Source organism: Urtica dioica, chromosome 1, assembly GCF_054948205.1.
Source record: "Urtica dioica subsp. dioica isolate 48M chromosome 1, U.dioica_male_clone48M_v1_H2, whole genome shotgun sequence".
Lineage (NCBI taxonomy): Eukaryota > Viridiplantae > Streptophyta > Magnoliopsida > Rosales > Urticaceae > Urtica > Urtica dioica.
The window spans coordinates 1,836,729-1,851,712 of NC_142756.1; the positions used below are offsets into that span (position 1 = coordinate 1,836,729).

At 39.1% G+C, this 14,984-nt stretch overlaps 3 protein-coding genes across 3 annotated transcripts; 1 reads left to right on the forward strand and 2 right to left on the reverse strand.

Annotated features, from left to right (window-relative positions):
* Positions 1–1,232: 1,232 nt before the first annotated feature.
* On the reverse strand, positions 1,233–3,223 carry LOC149406183 (RNI-like superfamily protein). The gene has a single exon (XM_089619511.1). It carries the CDS (start codon positions 2,969–2,971, stop codon positions 1,529–1,531), a length of 1,443 nt encoding a protein of 480 aa, XP_089475637.1. The 5' UTR covers positions 2,972–3,223; the 3' UTR covers positions 1,233–1,528.
* A 1,988-nt stretch (positions 3,224–5,211) lies between these two features.
* LOC149406184 (GPI transamidase component family protein / Gaa1-like family protein) lies at positions 5,212–8,792 on the reverse strand. Its single transcript, XM_089619617.1, has 6 exons — positions 8,532–8,792; positions 8,344–8,435; positions 8,073–8,172; positions 6,812–7,670; positions 6,573–6,706; positions 5,212–6,203 (listed from the first exon to the last, which is right to left on the reverse strand). The coding sequence occupies exons 1-6, from the start codon at positions 8,615–8,617 to the stop codon at positions 5,348–5,350; spliced, it is 2,127 nt and encodes a 708-aa protein (XP_089475743.1). The 5' UTR covers positions 8,618–8,792; the 3' UTR covers positions 5,212–5,347.
* Positions 8,793–9,211: 419 nt separating this feature from the next.
* LOC149406185 (ABC transporter B family member 26, chloroplastic-like) lies at positions 9,212–14,509 on the forward strand. The gene is made up of 18 exons (XM_089619701.1): positions 9,212–9,667; positions 9,754–9,881; positions 9,966–10,008; positions 10,328–10,372; positions 10,506–10,628; positions 10,723–10,826; positions 11,067–11,121; positions 11,201–11,271; positions 11,357–11,459; positions 11,571–11,781; positions 11,954–12,027; positions 12,180–12,236; positions 12,330–12,404; positions 12,500–12,574; positions 12,656–12,941; positions 13,028–13,088; positions 13,650–13,710; positions 13,855–14,509. The coding sequence occupies exons 1-18, from the start codon at positions 9,317–9,319 to the stop codon at positions 13,933–13,935; spliced, it is 2,004 nt and encodes a 667-aa protein (XP_089475827.1). The 5' UTR covers positions 9,212–9,316; the 3' UTR covers positions 13,936–14,509.
* The last annotated feature ends 475 nt before the right edge of the window (positions 14,510–14,984 follow it).

Here is a 14,984-nt window from a genome sequence, read left to right on the forward strand (position 1 = left end):
ACTCCTCGGTAACGCTGTTATGGTTTGGCTCCTCGGTGACGGGGACGGGGCTGCAGGGCTGCGACGGCGTGATGGCGTGGCTGTTCCGCGGCGAGGACAGTGAGGCATGGCTTCTCGGTGTTGTGTACCCAACTCTGGTGGCTAGTTTTAATTTTATGTTGGTTTTTTTTCAGTGTAAGAATAATTGCGAATGGTTTATTTGGTAGCAACATTTTGTTTGCTTTGTTTTGTTATGGAGTCGGATTAGCCGTCGTCCATTATCCCGGCATGGATTTCCTGTTAGATTTTGCTCTATACAGGCTGAAGAGTCATCTTCTTCGTGGTCAGCGGACCGAGGTTGAGTGGACCTTTCCATAAACCATTATTGGTTTGTTGAAAGAGCCATATGTGTGCTCGAATATTGTGCTCGTCGTTCTTCTTCTTGGAAGCATGCACAAAACGTACGATTAACGGAACTTAGTGTTAGGTTCACTTTGACTTAGGTTTGAGGTGTTCCATGTATTAAGTTGTTATTCTCCTGTATGGATGAGTTTTTTACTCAATTTTTAATGAAAACTCCGTGTTATTAAAAAAAAAAAAACAAAAAAATTGGGTCTATTTCCGAATTAAATTCAAAGCAGTAGTACACCAACAAAAAACTACACCATTAATGAGATAAATGAAAGTTCCAAGCGAAGGGTCAAATGCAAACGAAGCATTGATAAATCATACACCTATTAAAGAGATGCGTAATTGTCCAACTCCCAATAAAATATTAAATACAAGGGCTTAGGTATGCTGTGTAACTTGTGTTTCTGGGAAGCTTAAAAGCTTAGGACAGCTCAATAGTGTTTTTTTTTTTTTTTTTTTAAATCAAAGTGAAAACTTGCACCGAAAGTAATGTATATTTTCTTTAATATATAAATAACTAAATTGTTATAACAGTTTGACACAGTTTTGCAATGGCTTTTTTTTTTTTTTACAATGCAAGACCATGAAAAATTGACTGAAGTGAAAGGCGTGAAAAGTAACACTCTTTTTGCTACAACACACCAACAAAAATGCTCAAATAAAAATGGAAAGCTTCCTTATAGATTTTGTATGAGGATATAAATTTATAAAGAGGCCAATCATTTTGTAACCAGTCACCAAAATGATTGGCTTAATAAGTGGAGAAACCTACTCCCAAACAATTTTGAGAAAAATGAGAACATGCTCATTCTGTGATCGAATCCAAATAAAATAAACTACACTTCTCAGCAAACATTCAAGCTTCAATTTCAATATCTCCTTGGATAAAATATGTACACTTTACAAATTCAGATATCACGATCTCACACCGAAGAGACATAATTTATTCAATAATAACAACCATGTTTATCATTCTCCAGATAAACTGTATTGCAGCATTTACAAGTTAACAACCAAATAAAATACAGAGTATTGTACAATATGTACCTTTTTCTTTAATCAATTGTTGAAATTTATTTCTTAACCGGTTTATTAATAAACGTCATATCCTGGTAAATACGACGTAAGATTAATTAATTTAAGCAATGATTTCGATGAACTTCGCCGAAGCCGAAATCGTGGCTGCCTCGGAGACCTTACCTTCCTCGACGGAGACGCGTCTCAGCTTCGACGAGGTGGCGAGGACGGTCTCGACGGCCTCTGAGTCGACTCCGACGCAGTGAGTCACGTCAAGGCTCTCGAGCCCCGGGCAAGCTTTTGCGGCCGAGACAATGGCAGAGCCGGTGAGTCCTCTGCAACCTCTGAGCCGGAGCTCGACCAAGCCATGGCACGAGGCCACGAAGGAGACGAGCTCTTTGTCTCCGAGAGTCTCGTTGTAGGACAAGTCGAGTTTTCTGAGGCTTCTCAAGCTCTGACCTAGCGTGGCCAAAAGCCCGGGCTCTCTCTCCACCACGTCGCAGTTGATCAGAGCGAGCTCTTCGAGCGCCGAGCTCGCGGCGAGCCCTAGGGTTTTGAGTCCCTCGCCGGTGACGAGGCAGCAGCTTTGGAGCCGGAGGCTCGAGAGGCTCCGGCCGAAGTTGCCGGAGATCGCCGCGAGGTGGTCGTTGCTTAGGTCCAGAGGTAGACGGAGATCGAGTCGCCGGAGTCGAGATCGCGATCCGGCGAAGAATCTCGCCAGTCCGTCTCTGCTTCCTCCGTCGTAGACGAGCAAGGACTCCAGAGATTCCGAGGCCTCGGCGAGCCTGATCAGAACTCCGTCTACGATCGTGCGGCAAGTTCTGATCTCGACCTCTCGGATTCCGGCGAGGCACGGGGAAAATGACGAGAATGACCCTCCGTCGCCGAGTCCTTCGCAGCTTCGAAGCTGAAGCTTCCTGAGGTTTTTCCCGACGCTCTTCCACAGGAGACCGAGTCCGTAATCGTCGCTTCTCGTCCCGGAGAGGCACAGAGTCTCGATCCCTAGCTCGGGGGTAAAACCGTCATTTTCCTCTTCGCTGACCTCTGTTTCCGATTCTCCTCTTTCTCTGAGGTCGGTTTTGGAGAGGAAAAGTGAGAGGTCTTTCAGGCACCGGAAATTGACGAGCCATCGGAGAGAGAGAGGCCTCGAGAGATTGATCGAGAGAGAAGTCAAGGTGTTCGAGGTTCTAGAGAGGGAAATGAGAGAGGATAGAGAAACTGGACCTGCCAAGAATCTGAGACTCGCGAGCCTAGGGCAGAGCGAAGAGACGCAGAGAAGGAGTTCGTCGGAGAGATTGATCGCCGCCGGGATCGTCGCCGACGCGGTGGTCGTCAGAGAGACGGAGGAGAGAGCGGGGTAGCGAGAGAGCAAGGCGGAGAGAGATTGGAGAGTTTCTGCTGTTGCTGTGGGGGCATGGAGAGAGAGACGGAGAGATAGAGAGGACTTTGAGGCTCTGTAGAGAGAGAGCCACCGCTTCGAGACGAGAGTGATTGAAGATGATGAATTCGGGGGAAGCTTCTGGAAGATTTCTTGGACGAGCTCGTCGCAGAGCGTATCGTCCATGGCGGTTCTGAGTCCCAACTGAGTCAACTCGTCTCTCTCTCTCTCTCTCTCTGGTTATTCGGTCACCACTCACCAACTCAAGTAGCTTTAGAGGAGACACGAATACATGATAACATAAAATGAGTTTTAGCTTTGAGTCTTGTGGCTATTATTATGTTTTTTTTTTTTTGGTATTTTATTTTTTTTATCACGCAAAATAAATGCTTTCGTCTTTGGAGTTTGGACAACTTGCCTTTGATAGAAGAAGAAAGAAATGAAAGATTCTTATTCAATAATAGTTAATGTACACGTGACGTCTCGTCTCACAATTAAACATCACGAAATGAGTATTATGAGTTTTTAAACAATGGGATGAATCTTAAACAACAATCGACGTGCATTCCCTAAGAACATCAGGATTTAGGACAATTGTATGTTTTTGTTGGAACTTGGAAGTATAAAAATCAATACCGTAAAATTTTCACATTTTAACCTTCGATTATAAACAAACTATAGAAATGACCGTGAAACACCCGCATGTCCATTTTCAACTCTTAAATAGTTGTACTTCTCATAATAAATGTTACTTCTCGTCGAGTGATTTATATTTTATTAGGGATTTTATACTTTTATGGAATTTGTGGAGCTTTCAAGTTATTTTCTTTTCACACGTAAAGACATAAAAATATAGGCCCAAGTCCAAAATAACTCAATAAATATAAATTAGACAAATTTGAAAAAATGGTATAACGTGAAAACATATGATGAAAGGCTTGGGAATCAATTTTTTTCTTTTCTTCTTTGTTGTAGAGCCGAAGGAAAACAAAACTAATTTGTATAACGTGTAGAATGTTTGACGTATCAATGATCGACTTTATCATCTAAGCTGAAAATGTTTGACGTATCCGTGTTGTTATTTTGCACAGCGTGTCTTGCTATGCTATTACGCTTAAACGTGGCTTTTAATATGATCAATTCTAATAGTATACAAGAAAGAGGTTTTTTTGTTTTTGGGTTTCCCATGGTTGACAAACAAAGAGATAACGGATCTACTCCTAAAAAAATGGATGTGCAAAGGTTGTGAAATAACATATATTCTATTACGTCACCATTTCAAGACCAAGTCAATCGTAAATGTAGTTTTTTTTTTCTTAAGTGAACTCATTATATATTGATCCCAGCATTGAAAAAAATTAAAAATATATAGCGAAGCGGTGAAGTGATGATATGTTTTTAATGTCTAAATGAACAATATTCACCCACGTATCTTATCATACTTCATAAAGGTCCTTATTTTGCTCCAAGAAGCAACGCTGTTTTAAGAAAATGAGACCTCCATTACGAGACAAGACAAAACCCACCATCACCGGCTCATAAATATTACAAGGCTCCAAAACCTTCATTTTCGCTCAACAACTCTTGTACGACAACTTAACCAAATAATCAATTGAAAAAGGGTGTGCATACGGATTAGCTCATATATTCGATATATCTTGTTTTTTAGTCTGTTTTTTAATCCCACTATTTAACGAATCTCTTATTGTAATGAAAGAAACTTGGTGAGTGAATGAACGACAACAACACCACAACCACAAAACTTGATAGTGCTTAGCCAACAATAATAGCAACTTAGCAAGGTAAGGCAATTTATTTGTACAATCCTTTTCCACGTCTTAAATTCTTGGGACCTATTCATTATTTTTTAATAACAACGCACTAAACAAGAATCACTCAGATGGCAACATGGTAACTAGTCCCTCATCGATATTCAATACCATATAAAAGCATTGTGTCCAACTACTAAGTGTGTTGTCTTTCAAACAACTATATAGTTCGATCTGTAGCTCAACCAATCTCTCTAATTACACTACCATGAGACTTGGAAATAGTTCAATAACTCTTCTCAAGTGACCCTACCTAATACCTTATTTATACCAAAACAAAAGCAATTAAATAAAAACGAAGTAAAATAATAAATTACTAAGTCGCTCGTTCATGCCTAACACATAGCCCTCTTTTTTTATACACATTCTCTGTTCCTCCAACTAGGATGAGCAATCGAAGAGGAATGATAGGTGTGGTTAATTTAAGCCAACAAGAAATACAATTGTGTCAACAAACCGTGTAACCATATGATTAAATGATGAACTGCTATTTCAAAGATATTTAATTTACACAGAGAATCAACAAAAACGTATCGTAAGCCTTTCATGATCTCTTTACTGCGACGACGATGCTTGTTTTAGATGTGCTCGGTTGGGCCTATGTACCCGAATTAGCCAGCACTTAACTTCTTTTCAGACATGGCATACAACAACAATACTTAGTGCTCTTGATCTTCTGTTTTTTTTCTTCTTCCTGATCCAAACCGATCAGAGAAATCTCGCTAACGATCCGTCAACGGCGATGAAAGAAAATCTGAAGGCAGAGTGCCCAGCAAGGTAGGTGAACCATACCGATATAGAGGTACGTGGCGCTACTCCAAGTCCAGAGAGATTCAACCCAGATCCAGAAATCTCCGACATTAACGGCATCAAAACCTTCTAGAGCGGATTTCAATACCACAAAAGTAACCGGGGGAAATCCGATAAGAACCAGAACGAGATTACTGACCAGTCTAGAAAGAGATTTTGAGGTCCGGACTCCGATGTCGAGTCTCATAGGATGAGCCATCAAGCACATTGGGACTACCAGTAATCCTCCGATTTCTGCTGTGGAAAAGTTGATGACCGACATGAGACACAGACCAATGAAGGCAGAAGAGATAGTCACTGATTTCAAGATTGCCCATTCTTCGACGTCGAACCGATTCGTTTTGGAAGTCAAAACCAAGTTCATGATTAAGAAGCCGAGCAGCGAAATCAAAACCCAGATGGAGAAGCTCGTTTTTGAGGACAAGTTGGGTATTTGGCAGATGAAATATGGCAGTAGTGAAACCACTGAGCCCCATAAGTGAACGGCAAACACTTTCTTAGCTGCGGTGACCCACATCCATGATACAATAGTCTCATCGTCGGAAACAGTATTCGGAGAAGAAGATTGTTTTTCTTTTCTCTGCAGGGAATGTGCACTCGTGGCGTCAGCGTACAGAGACGCTGCCACCATTGGAAGTGGTGCGACAAGTAAAGCGAAGGCAATCATGTAGACACCAACGGACACAAATTTACTGGGAGACGTTAGTAAGTAGAGGAAAAATGACTGATGGAACTTCTCGAGAAGGTTGTTTACGGACCGCACGACTCCTTCGATTAACCTGTAATATAAGCAACAAAGACACAGAAACCCGTCAGTTATCATTGATATTGTAGTGTAAGGTTAAGTGTGAAACAATAACAATCTACTGTCTTTGGGATAGGAAATAGATAGATGTAACTTTTCTCACCTCTGTTAATATCAAGTGACAAATGAATATACAAACAGTGGCGGAAAAATAAAAAAAAAAGAAGAAGAGAGGGGGAGATATGGGAAATAATTCCTTGGTCAAGTTGAATCCCCCACTTTCATGCTGCTATTTTCAATTTATCATAGAAGCGGTTTTAATTAAGTCAAAGAAAGAAATGCTAATACATTACATGTGCTTTAGATAGCAATATCTAGCTGAGGGTTATTGATGAGTACTAACCGGCCACCTCTTAGTAGGAAATCATTTTGCCTAATGATCATATCAAAAGAAGCTCTAGGTGAAATTTCCAAAGTAACTGCATCGACTTGGTAATCACGGAAAGCACCATGAGGACCAGTAGGAACTCCCAAAGCCTAAAACAATACACAAAAAAACAGCACAGTCATACGCGTTGAACCTTGGTCAAAATACGAAATCGCCAATATTATGATAGAGAGAAATGAGAAAAATAAACTCACCTGGTTGTACAATGAACTGGCAAGCGTAGCAACGCCCTGGGTATAATCAGCCGCAGGAATACCGAATTTCCACTGGGGATTCAAACTTCTAGCCACGTTCCCTAACGATTCAAATAAATTGCCCAAATTCTTGAGCCACGTGGAGTCAACCAGAGACCACAATTTATCCACCTTTACTCGGAACCCTTGCCTATGCACCGCTAAATAATTTACGATATTGACAAGGTCAAGATTTGGCATCTGGCCATTTGATGCCTCGGCGTAGATGCTAAGGCTGTCCTCGAACCGTTCGCGTTTATCCCCAACCTTTATAACGAGCGCCGCAGCCATTGTCCCAGCCCGTCTAAATCCATCATATATCTTTCTTTGTTCAACTAGGTCATCTTTCGCTTCATACACGTAACTGTTCTCAGGGCAGGAATCTGCACTGACCTTGTGGGGTTCAGTAAAAACGGGCATGTGATAGTCTCGTAACCAGGAAGAAACCCCGGCATATTCGCCATATTGGGAATCCGAAACCAGCCAAATGATATCCTTGGCCAACCAAGCTACTTGGGAAAGTAGAGAAAATACCGAGTATGCAATACCCAGAGACAATGCCTCGCCTTGCTTAATTTTCTTCGAATCGTAAGGCGTTACCAGGACAATAGCTTCCTTTCCATCGCCACGCGGTGCTCTTATAATCCCAACAGTGTTCGTGCCGTATGATGAACAACTAATGTTCTGCTCAATTATTCTAGAATCGGGACTAGAGAAAAACTGTAGAGGATGAAACTGAGCCGTTTGAGAATGAAACCTGTGATGATTAACCTCAGCGCCTAAATCTGACATATACTCTGCGATTAATTTTTGGCTCTCTCTGCATCATGATAAAATAAAAATAAAAAATCAAGGGGTAAGTGCAATCATGGTGTTCGGTTTCCTTTACTCTTATTTTCAGTTCTATACAAGGAAAAAAAAAGTTTTGGAAATAGAGAGCTGTAAAGATGAATCCATGGTACTAAACCTAAACAATTTGATCTAACAAAATATGGTGACAAAGACCAATTTTATTGTTTTAAATCACTTAAACTGGCTCTTGATCATGATAAGCGATACAATTTCTACAAGGAATTACTTGAATAACAATCAGCTAGAGCTTCATCTATCTAAAGATTCAAAAGCGTTCCACATGGCTAACAATCATATCTCCAATGACCAAATAAAAAGAAGGGATTTAATTCAATGGTAAGAATAAATTATACATCAAACCAATACATACATGCTTTGACTGCGAGGCTTTGTGTTCAGAGCAATTAAGTCCTTCACGAATCTAGTCGCCACAGAAACCTCCTGATTTGATAACATCGGATTCGCTGAACCTATCAGACAAAAACCAAGGCAAATGTTACTCTAAACACCACAATACCACTCGTGCTAAGCTAAGAGACTAATTAATAACCTTTATAAGGCAAATTAATAATTTAGCCACTTCAAATTCTCTTAAACATAAACAAATTAATCAGTAAAAGGATCAAATACGTGAAACAGACCTGGCATAAGAGCATTCTCAGAAATGTAGGTGTTCTTGGCGAGAATCGGAAGTAGAAAAAGCGCCAAAACGCCGGCGCTACAACAAACAATGCTGAAAACCGAAAAAGCTCAGAACTCGGTTCACTTTTGCTCGACCTGAAGAAGCAAACTCAGATCGGTGAAAATGTGAGCGAAAGAAAAATCGTACCTGAAGAAAAAACTGTGGGAAATGAGGTAGATCCCCAAGCGGACGATCGGTCTCTGCTTTGATTTCGGAGTCTCTTTCTCCGCCATAGTTCCTCTGAACTGAGCTCCGATGAGCTAGGTTTCCAGGTATTTTGCCGAGGATCCGATTCGAATCTTTCCGGTCCTATTCGCGCGTACTCCGTACACTTCGTGGAGGTCAGTGAAGACGACTCCGCCGAGAAATGGCGAATTCGAATCTGGGCTTGGGCTCTGGAAACGATGTATCTTGGGCTGTTATGTATGTTCGACCCAATGAGAACGTTATAAAATACTTCGTACTTCGGGGAAATTCCACAGCTACTTTTATAAAGATAGTATTCTCTGAATTCCCGAATTATTAAATATTCCATAGCTACTTTTTTTTTTTATTATTTATATATTTTTTTTCAGATGACTTTGCCTCCTCTATTTTAAAAACGAAACCGTAACAAGTAAGAAAAAGTTGAATGAAATGAAAACAACAAAAAAAATAAGTAAAATAAAATGGTATAACACCGGAAAAGTTTATAAAATGAGGTATTCTCGAAACTAAATTTCATTTCATTTGGTATTAGTCGTGATTTACCAAATTTATCTTTTTAGTTCATCATAAATAAGTAATATTAAAAAGAGTTCAGTTTCCATTGCCCGCCATTTACCGCCAAACATTATGTATAAAAGATATCGCTCAACCAGTCGGAGAAAGCCCAATCGTCGACATGAAATCGCCGGAACAACAGTTTCCGATTCCATAATTTCCTCTTCCTAATGAATATCTTCCACTCAACATATCACCCATTCTCAACCACCAACGCTCTCCATTTCCCGATTCTTCTTCCCGGGCACTTCAACGAAACGCCTCGCCGAATCAAACCGAAACCAGCCGCGCCGAAACGCCATCGTTTCAGAGTCCGAATCTCGTGTCAGGTAATCGATGGTGACGGAAAACGGGCTGTGCCTATCGGATTGGATTGGTGGAGCTTACCGGAGCGTGAAGAAACCCAATCCTCCTCGGCGGAGCCGGTTAGGGTTTCGGCCGCGATTCGCAGGGTTTGGGAACTGGTCCGAGACGATCGATGGATTCTGTTCGTCGCATTTGGTGCTTTGGCCGTCGCCGCGGTGAGTTTTCATCAGGACTAATCTGAGCTTGTTAGGGATTCCAATGGCGGATTTGCTTGATTTGACATGTTTTTTTCAATTTGCAGATTTCCGAAATATCCATGCCTGGTATATTGACGGCGACGATTTTTGCGGCACAGCGTGGAGAAACAGTGGCGTTTTACAGGAACTCGCGAATCTTAGTTTTGCTGTTTGTAATCTCAGGGATTTGCAGGTTTAACTTTTGTTTGTGGTGGTGAAAAAACTCTTGTTTTCACATGGTATCTGACATTGTGATTTGTTGTATTCTGAATCTCAGTGGCGTTCGAAGTGGTTGCTTCGCTGCTGCTAATGCAATCTTGGTTAGTCTGACTATTGAGTCCTCAAATTTTCCACGAGAATTTTTGTCTTTCGCTAGTCACTACATTGGTATGGTAAAACATGCCAACGAATTCTAATTGGATTTTTGGTTTCTCGAATCTGAGTTTAGCGATCGGGGGATTTTGGTAGTTGAGTTAAAGCGAGAATCTCTACATTTATATTAATTGTATCCTATTACATTGTTGACGCATTGATTTTCTGTAGTATTAAAAATTAAATGCCTGTCTAAAAAAATGATCCAAAGAAATTTGTGTTTCTCTATTATATGCTAACCAAAGGTTTCTTTCCGTTTTATTGCAGGTCCGACGACTGAGAGAAATTACGTATTCAGTTATTGTTCTTCAGGTATGTATGTTGACAGCAATCGTCTATCACTATAGAGTTTTCGAAACAGATTCGAGGAAAATTTCACTTACCATTTTTCCCCTTAAGAAACAAAAAAACTCCCAACCTGTTGTGTGTGCTTTATGTGATGTAGGATATATCGTTTTTCGACAGAAAAACGGTAGGAGATTTGACAAGCAGGCTCGGGACAGATTGCCAGTGGCTTTCCAATGTCATTGGAAATGATCTTAACCTTATTTTGAGAAATATTCTTCAGGTTTTGATAGCTTGAAAACTAACCTGTTTGTTTATTTTATAAGTTTCTCTTCTTAATATGTGTTCTAAACGTCAGTTTAAAGTCGTATGTTTAGGGGATAGGCGCTCTGGCCAATTTACTGATGCTATCTCGTCCTCTTGCACTTTCTGCGGTGACAATCTGCTCTGTTCTGTCTGCAATTTTTCTTGTTTATGGACGGTATGCACGTCTAGCTTATCAGCACTTAATTTTGTATTCAGAGTAATCATTCGATTCTATTTCCATGGGAAAAACAGAACTCTATAGTTGATCATTATGCTCTTGTTGTATTCTAAAAAAAAAAAATTGTTGGTTTTTACAATTTGCCTCAAACTGTGATGAAATCTTACAATGGCTCCTTAATTTTATTTAGTTGATTCTTCATAGGCATTTGTGAATTTTCTATTTTGTTTTGGTTAGGTATCGACAGAGAGCTGCAAAGTTAACACAGGACTTCGCCGCTGGAGCTAATGAAGTATAGTCTTCAATGGAATCCAGCAGTCCTGAGGTTATTTTGGTTGTAAATATAATAAAGCAATCGTGTTTCTGTGTAGGTTGCTCAAGAGACACTTTCTTCAATGAGAACTGTTCGAATTTTTGGAGTAGAAGAAAATGAACAAGCAAGGCAATCTTTTATGTAGTTTTGTTGTTGCTTTAGTCATAGTTTATCATGGTGGATACTGATTATGGACTAGTATTGAATGATATAGGTTCAAATACTGGCTGGATAAAATTGCTTTCATATCTATACGCGAAAGTGCGGCTTATGTTTTCTGGAGTGTTAGTTTTATGACACTATATCGGTTGACACAGGTATGGTTTGATAATTCATAAAAAAATGTGACTCGGTTGGAATTTGAATAATGATTTAAAAATTTGTTCTTTTTGTTTGCAGCATTAAGTTTCTGAGTCATGTTTTTGCAGGTTTCTGCTGTGATTTTTGGAGGAATGTCAATTTTGAGCGGTGATCTCTCGCCGGAGCAGCTTACCAAGTATGTTTTATACTGTGAGTGGTTAATTTATGCAACTTGGAGGATCACAGACAATGTATCATCATTAATGCAGTCTGTCGGAGCCAGCGAAGAGATTTTCCACTTACTGAATCTCGATCAAAGTAACAGTATCCTATCAAAAGGCAAGATTTTTAGTAAATAATGGCCGAACATAGGAATATTCTTTTTTGGTTCATTACTCTGGCTCTAATGCTTGGCTTAGGCTATCAGTTGTTCCATATTCCACTTTTTGTATGTTTGTTTGTATTACTATGGCTCTAACGCTTACTGAGTATTCTATTCCACTGTCTGTAGGTAGGAAAATGACGAAGATAATGGGACATATTCAATTTAAGAATGTTTCTTTTTGCTATCCTTTGAGACCAAAGGTGTGTTCCATTGTGCTACAGTTTTTTTCGCCTCTTTCTTTCCTACTTTCTTTATTTTCTTTGGGGTAATGCTAATTTCTTGGTTCTTTGGAGAATGATTTAAGTTTTCTAGAAAATAAGTTCTCAATCTCTTATTTTATTCACTTTACCAGGTTATGGCTATTGAGAGTGTAAATTTTTCCATCCGAGCGAATGAGACTATTGCAATTGTAAGACATTACCTTATCTTTATTTTTTCACCTTTTCACATGATGATGCTTGTTGAGAAGTATCCGGATTGAATTTTCTTATTAACTTGCAAGGTTGGTCCAAGTGGTAGTGGAAAAAGCACGTTAATCAATCTCTTGCTTCGTCTCTACGAGCCTACGAGTGGTCAGGTAACTAAAAGCTACGATAATTAGCCTTAGCTCCTTCATGTCAAACCCTTTTGCTATGCAAGGGTATCTATAACAAAACTCCAATTGAATTGTAGATATACATTGATGGTTTCTCTATCGGTGAATTGGATATCCGGTGGTTAAGAGAAAATATTGGATTTGTTGAACAGGTAAGAAAGAACCCCCTCATATGAAAACTTTCTTATCTTCAATCAATAAAATTTTCGTTAGAAATTCCGACTTTTGAGCAGGAACCGCATTTGTTTCATATGGACATCAAGTCAAACATAAAATATGGCTGTTCTAGAGACATAAAACAAGAAGACATTGAATCGGCTGCGAGAAAAGCCCACGCTCATGACTTCATATCGTGCCTTCCCGATGGCTACGAGACTCTTGTCGATGATAAGTTACTCAGCGGAGGCCAAAAGCAGAGAATCGCCATTGCTAGAGCAATTCTCAGAGACCCTTCTATTCTAGTTCTAGACGAAGCCACAAGTGCTCTAGATTCTGAGAGTGAACATTATGTCAAGGCAAGTTGTTTTTTTACATTAAAGCATGTCTAGCAACTTTGTAACGCGCGTTTCTCACTGTTACCATGTTTTTTTTCCCTCTTCAGGAAGTTGTCAATGAACTAAGAACCGACAATAAATCGAAAAGAATCGTCATTGTGATTGCACATAGGTACTTATCTTACACTGCTTGGCTCAAAGTCCAGTGCCCTCAAGTGGTTTTCCTACTTTAAAAGTTTGAACTTTGGTACCTTGTTGAGTGTATGATAACATCTCAGAACCCATGACTTATTAATGCTCTTCTAGTCCTTGTTATATATGGGATAATTCCATTGAAGTTAAAAAATAGACATAAATTATAAAAATCAAATACAGTTCTACTTCTAATTGCTTTTGTTGTACTATTTTTTTTAACTACTACATCGGTTATTTAAAAATATAACAATTGTGAAAAGTAAATCTTCTCCGGAATCATCATGTCGTTGGTACAAAGTTTATTAAAATTAGTGGTTCGAATTATGCACTTTTAAGATATAGTGAAGGAAGAGACTGGACATTTATTTACATTTATAAAAAACTACCGACGCATATTGACAAGGAATTGGACTTTGGTATCCAAATTTCTTTTTTATCTTTATCTGTCTGAGATCATTAAGCAATAGTTTTAATTTTCCTTCCGAGATCATGAAGCATTATTGTGCATTTAATGGTCAGGTCTCTTTTTTTTCGGCAGGTTTTCTACCATAAACTCTGCTGACAGAATCGTTGTAATGGACGGTGGTCGAGTCACTGAGGTTAGATATATGGTCTCTGTGTTAAGATTTCGTTTCTTCCCCATTATAATAGAAAGAAAGCTTTGTCAGAAGATATTTGCTTTCATCGTCAAGAACACTAGATCTATTTTATTGATATCGTGAATGTTAAACCCGTGTATGCAGATAGGAAATCACGCAGAGCTTATTCAGAGAAACGGGTTATACGCGAAGTTGATCAGAGCCCAGACAAATGGTTTGCCTTGATTAATGACTTTAATTTATCTCCTTTCTTAGTTCAGGCATATTTTGATGAATAGTATTAGTTTCTACAGCTTAGGATTATTGGCTTTTAATCTATATTGGCTGAGATGGGACACGTGATCTTGAATGAATAAATCACTAAAACTTCTTGAATATGATAAGAAAAGCTCTAATGATACGAAAACATTTGCGATGAACTTGAACTTGAGCTAGAACAACATTATTCAAATGAAGCAGCAAAAGTAAAGAAGAAACAAAAGAAAAGAAACTCTGATGAGTTAATGTATATGTATATGTGTATATGAGATTATATATGCTCAAGAGCTTCGCTTGAGAAATCTTCCGGCTGTGGAACTTGTTGGTGAGGAAGGCCTTTTGGTGGTTCTTTTGCTCTCACCACCTTGCTCTCTGTCTCTGTGTCGTTTATCTCTTCTCTAGTCTCCGTTTTGCTTGCACCGGTGATGTTCTTAATTACTGGAGAGCCCTTTACTTCGTTTCCCTCCTTGTTCTCTGACCACATCATCTCCGTGGCTTTGTCGTCCGTGCTATCCATAGCCATTTTGCCACAAAAAAATTGTCAGCTCTTGCAAAAAAAAAATTGGATTGACAATTAGCATTGTTTTTTTTTTAATCTGAGGTAGTATCATTATATTGGTAATGAAAAATGGTACACGTGTGTTTATGGACACGTGTATATGGTCTACGCACAACAACGTTACAAAAATTAGATGCCGAGTCTAAGGGGCTATTGAGAATGTCGTATCCTCGTATGTTGTCTTATTAATGTCATGTATTTTTACTCTCATCAATATGTATTTTTTATATAAATGATTTAAATTAGGGTCAAAATAAGAAATTAATTTTTTTGGAAGGTAAATTTACAATTAAAAATTGTGTACATTAAATTTAATAAGGAACTATTTATTTACATTAAATTTGATGTAAAATTTGATTTGAGTTCGAAGCAAATTTATACTAAATATGTCTCAGGCCAAATTTAGTATGTGGTGGAGTTCGCGACATCTTTAAAGTTGAATTAAATCCACCGTTAC

Bases quoted from the DNA above. Each gene is read 5' to 3' on its own strand.
- LOC149406185 (XM_089619701.1), top strand. From the start codon at position 9,317: ATGAATATCTTCCACTCAACATATCACCCATTCTCAACCACCAACGCT. The intron at 12,237-12,329 runs GTAAGACATTAC...TTAACTTGCAAG, and splicing joins CGAATGAGACTATTGCAATT to GTTGGTCCAAGTGGTAGTGG. The intron at 12,942-13,027 runs GTTGTTTTTTTA...CTCTTCAGGAAG, and splicing joins TGAACATTATGTCAAGGCAA to TTGTCAATGAACTAAGAACC.
- LOC149406184 (XM_089619617.1), bottom strand. From the start codon at position 8,617: ATGGCGGAGAAAGAGACTCCGAAATCAAAGCAGAGACCGATCGTCCGC. The intron at 8,436-8,531 runs GTACGATTTTTC...TTCGGTTTTCAG, and splicing joins TCCCACAGTTTTTTCTTCAG to CATTGTTTGTTGTAGCGCCG. The intron at 6,707-6,811 runs GTGAGTTTATTT...GTATTGTTTTAG, and splicing joins CCAGTTCATTGTACAACCAG to GCTTTGGGAGTTCCTACTGG.
- LOC149406183 (XM_089619511.1), bottom strand. From the start codon at position 2,971: ATGGACGATACGCTCTGCGACGAGCTCGTCCAAGAAATCTTCCAGAAG.